The sequence below is a fragment of the Pieris brassicae genome, chromosome 8, assembly GCF_905147105.1.
Source record: "Pieris brassicae chromosome 8, ilPieBrab1.1, whole genome shotgun sequence".
NCBI lineage: Eukaryota > Metazoa > Arthropoda > Insecta > Lepidoptera > Pieridae > Pieris > Pieris brassicae.
Window position 1 is genome coordinate 6,620,031 of NC_059672.1, and position 4,888 is coordinate 6,624,918.

A 4,888-nucleotide genomic window follows, 5' to 3' on the forward strand; every position below is an offset into this window, starting at 1 on the left:
ATCTAAGGGTTCATAAATCGAAGTGTCACTTCAAAACAATTGTATAGTTGACCTTTTTGGACATTATTGGAAACGAGATTGTTAAATTCCAATTTATAAATGTGAAAAAAATTAATCGGGCTTAAGGACTCATTTTGGCTTCAAGTGTGCGATTGCTTATATTTAACTAATGTAAAATGTTAGGTTACATAACTCAAGAATTAAATTTTTATTACTTTATTTAGTTTTTGAATAAAAGCAAAAGTATACGGCCCGACTTTAAATTTCCCCAAAGCTTTTGTTCTATACTCGGTTTGAGAGGTAATTTCAAATATTATGAATTAAAAATACATTCTAGTAGTATAAAATGGATGTTGTTTCGATATTAGAGTATTAACATTTTAAGTTATGTAATACTTGAAGTTTATATTTGGTTTTGTTTGTTTGTTGGGTTTACGGCTTAATATAAATTTTAAAGTAAAAATATCCTGTCCTCCTGGACATCTTGACTACCCGTAAATTTAGGGAGAAAACCCCAAGTTGGCATCACTGCACAGGAGGTAAATTTTAACAGAATATATATTTTGGCGTTGTCAGTTTACTTTCTCCCCAGCAACAATTCAATTTTGAATGCGACGGCATTGCCACGGTGTATCTATATATGTCGAAATTCAATTCGTTTTTGACATTAGGGACTTGGCATTGAAATTCAGACAACAGCCTTTTGCAACCGCCATGCCCCGCTAACTCCTAACGAATTTGTATACCATAGAGTACATTAAGTATAAGAAGTTGTAACTTGTATACAAATAATAAGCTAACGTTTTATAACGTGACTTGTTCCATAGAAATTAGACACCAATCTAAAAGTTAATTGTTGACTTAATTGGTGTCATTGGTGTTTGCCGTCGTTTTCTAGATTCGATTTTTATTTGACGTAATTTGTAAAGGGATATACCCCTTTCTATGACGCTTTTTTGCCAAGGAGTAGAAGTTAATACTTAGTGATTTTTTCACACGGCATGGAAGAACTAAATTCATCACTAATTATATGCTTTGGATCTATGGATAAGTATCGTCCTGAATTATTATCAAAGAAAGAAAACTTGATAAAAAGTAGATTTTTAAAGTACTCAAAGCTATAACATCTATGAGTCGTGCGTTTGAAAAAAAATAAATGTCATTATAATATCTGTACATATATTAGTTATAAATTTAAGATGTGTGTCAAAATTCAAGATCTTTTTATATACTTTACACTTAGTCTTGACTCTTCGAGGGTATCCTTAGAGTCATTTGGAGGTATCGTTTTTGTCATATGTATATATACTCCATGTTAATTGTTTATGTTTTAATACATTATAGTTCGGAATCAGACCATAAAATTAAAATAAATAATTATAGTTTGACAGTGAATTTTATAAGCGTTTTCAGGTAAAACCAACAAACAATAATAATATGTACAGAATAAACAAAATAAAATTAATGTACATTTTTTTTTAAATAATTTTATGGCCCGGTAACGAGACCTTTAAGCCAAGATTAATGTACAGTATAAGAACCATAGACATGCATAGGAAATGATGTTACTGTGATTATGGTATTTTTCTGTTTTTGTTCTTTAGTCTATTCTTAATTTCCAAACTGAGGCGACATGAAATTTAATAAAGGTTTTAATTTGAATTGCATCTTTTCAAAAATTATTAAATTAAAATCAGTGAGAGTGAATAGTGATAAATTATTTTGACCTAGGTTTCGCTTCAAATCCTCCTATACTATATCAATCTTAACATTGTTATTACCATTCCTTATTTTATTAAGAGGGAAAAGACTTCGTTATTTTAATAATGACTTCAGCACTTTATTTGGAGCATTATCTTGATAGTCTCCAGCACTTGCCCATAGAATTACAAAGAAATTTCAAGTTGATGCGGGATTTAGATGATAGAGCTCATGGATTAATGAGGACAATTGATCTTATGGCTGATGAATTACTGCCGAATATTCCTAAAATGGACGAAGAAACGAAAAAAGAAAAAGTAAATACAATACAAGGGCTATTTAATAAAGCTAAGGAATACGGTGACGATAAGGTTCAGCTCGCAATTCAAACATATGAGTTAGTGGACAAACACATAAGGCGCCTTGACTCTGACCTCGCACGTTTCGAGTCCGAAATTCAAGAGAAAGTCATGAGTTCTCGGGCTGCGCAACAAGCTGCTAGTGAACAGGAAGTTACTCCAACAACTGTTAAGAAGGGCAGAAAGAAGAATAAAAGTAGTGACAAGTCTGTTTCATCGACGGGAAAGAAAAAACGCCAAGGTGCGTCGAGCGAAGATGACGCCGTCGCGAGTGGTAGGTCGGCAGCGAAGAAGAAGGCTTCGAAGAAAGGTTCAGGAGGTTCAGCTAACCCAACTAAAGAACAAGAAGAAAGTGGTGACTTGGATTCTGTGGCTGGCATGACCCATCCTAGTGATGTTTTAGACATGCCTGTTGATCCAAATGAACCCACATATTGTTTGTGTCATCAAGTGTCCTATGGTGAAATGATTGGATGTGATAACCCAGATTGCCCCATTGAATGGTTCCACTTTGCATGTGTTGACCTTAAAATTAAACCTAAAGGTAAGTGGTATTGTCCCAAATGTACCCAGGATAGAAAAAAGAAATGATCTACAATAAAACCATCAGTAAAGACAGAACCTAAAATCTTAGCAAAAGGAGCTGCTGAAAAGACTGTTAGTGTATAAAATGAAATTTAATTACTTTACTTTAATATATTAATATTAACTATTAAGTAAGATATTAAATTTAAGTTACTTATGTGATCATGAAGTGTAATAATGCAATAGACAAAACATATTCTAAGAAATGATTATGTATGTGAAAGGGAATTACATAATGCTCTTTAGCATTTCAGATTTGACTTAACAGTCTGTTATTTTTTAGTAATTTAAAAATGATTTCTATAAACTTGTCTTGATTTGAATTATATTATTAAAATTTACTATTTAAAAGTTCTAATGAGATCAATTTACTTTTAAAATAAAGTCATGTATATCAACATCATCAAATGTTCATTTAGTAAAGTATATACTAATTAAATATTTGACTGAGTTTAAGTAAAACTACAGTTACAATCTCTGGCACCTATACTATAGTCGACTTTCTTTTGACAATAATATATATTTATAATATGCAAGAGATTCTAACAGCTTGTAAAAATAATTAGGTAATCTATGCCGGATATATAAGTTATGTAAATAAAGAGATGAAATTTGTGTAAATGTATTGTCACAACTGACCTTGAATAAAATTAATTTATTTGATAAATTTAATAAGTACATTTGAGACTTATATTTAAGAAATTTGACCATCACAATGACAAAAATATTGTAAATACTGTTCAATGAAGACATTTTTATATCATATATAAAACATCAGTGGAATAATTACCTGTTATAATGTATGTGAGGGTATACATTTTTGATATTAAATTTTAAGTGTGCATATACTTTCATAAGTATTGTTTGTATAATAATTAATTTGTAAACAATTAATTCAATTTATTCCACTGTGTACATGAAATTTTATGACTACAAATGTTGTAAGTTTAAGCGTACCTGGCTGCTGAAATTTTAATTTGTAACATTTTTATATAAGTAATATTCTTTTAAATTTTTGTATGTAGTGCAAAAAACATATTTTGCTATTTGTAGTACATAAATTATATGAAATCTTATTCCACTATATGTTCTATAGTTTAGTTATCATATTTATATTATGCTGGTTTTTAACATGTGATAATTAAATCTAATTAAAGACCTGTCAAGTCAATGATTAAATATGATTTGACAGCTCATGATTAGATTTTTACTTGATTTCCGTTTTTTAAGTCATAATTTTTAAAAATTATCGCTTATCCTTATCATCAATTTTTGTTTTTGTTGCATTATTTGATGATTACATAAATGAAATTTAAATTGTATTTTTATTATATACCCATATTAAGAATTTTACGACTATTGCTGTGATTAGAACAGTGAACATGAAAATATAAATAAATTGGTAATTTTGTGTCACTCACACAATGATTAATATAATAATCATACACCTAAATTTATTTTTCAGGATTCAAATCCAATACTCAAAATCATAAATCGCCTCTGGCTTCGTAGCTTGCTTCCTGGGTTCTTATTAAACTATATGCCGTACATAGGACTTCTGTTTCAATTACTGCATAAATAATTGTTAGTAGACAGACAAAGGCACAGAGGGCTTGATTATCTTTGGAAAAAAAAGTAACTGAAGTCTAAGAATTCCTAGATAAAATTTAAACAAGATTTTAATATTTTTTTGTTACAGAACTGGACAGACGATGGCCGCCTTAATGTCTAGTAGATGCCTATTTAGATGCCGTTTAAATTAACCAACGAGGGGCAAAGAGTTTCGCTTCCTCGCTATTTTAACAAGAAACGACGATTCAAATCGTGCAGTGCGGTACTTGAGGATGTCAACTACGAATAATTGAAACTTCAGCGTGCTTCTAGACGAGCATTATTTGAAAGGGGATTTTGGAAACAGGTTATTGCAAAAATAACCACTGGAAGGTGGGACTGTATCCAAAAGCACTTTTTACAACTCATTAGACTAACTTGGGTTTTATTTGTGTAAAATTGGACTAGGTACGCATCGCCCCAATCGAAACGATATTTAAGGTCCAATTTAGATGTTCAACCGTAGCCTCGCTTTTGGTTTATCTTCTAACGATAGGTTCGTCATCGGCGTAGATATTTATTAGAAACAGTCGTAGACAGAACAGATCCAAAGATCTGTACATCACTGTATGCCAATACTACTTGTAGTAACAGCCATTCAATTAGAAAAGGAGCTATCCACGACTACCTTA

The 4,888-nt window shown here is 30.8% G+C and overlaps 1 protein-coding gene across 1 annotated transcript; it reads left to right on the top strand.

Moving 5' to 3' along the window:
- The first annotated feature begins 1,624 nt into the window (after positions 1 to 1,624).
- On the top strand, positions 1,625 to 3,860 carry LOC123713710 (inhibitor of growth protein 5). Its single transcript, XM_045667529.1, has one exon. It carries the CDS (start codon positions 1,827 to 1,829, stop codon positions 2,649 to 2,651), a length of 825 nt encoding a protein of 274 aa, XP_045523485.1. The 5' UTR covers positions 1,625 to 1,826; the 3' UTR covers positions 2,652 to 3,860.
- Positions 3,861 to 4,888: the final 1,028 nt, after the last annotated feature.

Bases quoted from the DNA above. Each gene is read 5' to 3' on its own strand.
- LOC123713710 (XM_045667529.1), top strand. From the start codon at position 1,827: ATGACTTCAGCACTTTATTTGGAGCATTATCTTGATAGTCTCCAGCAC.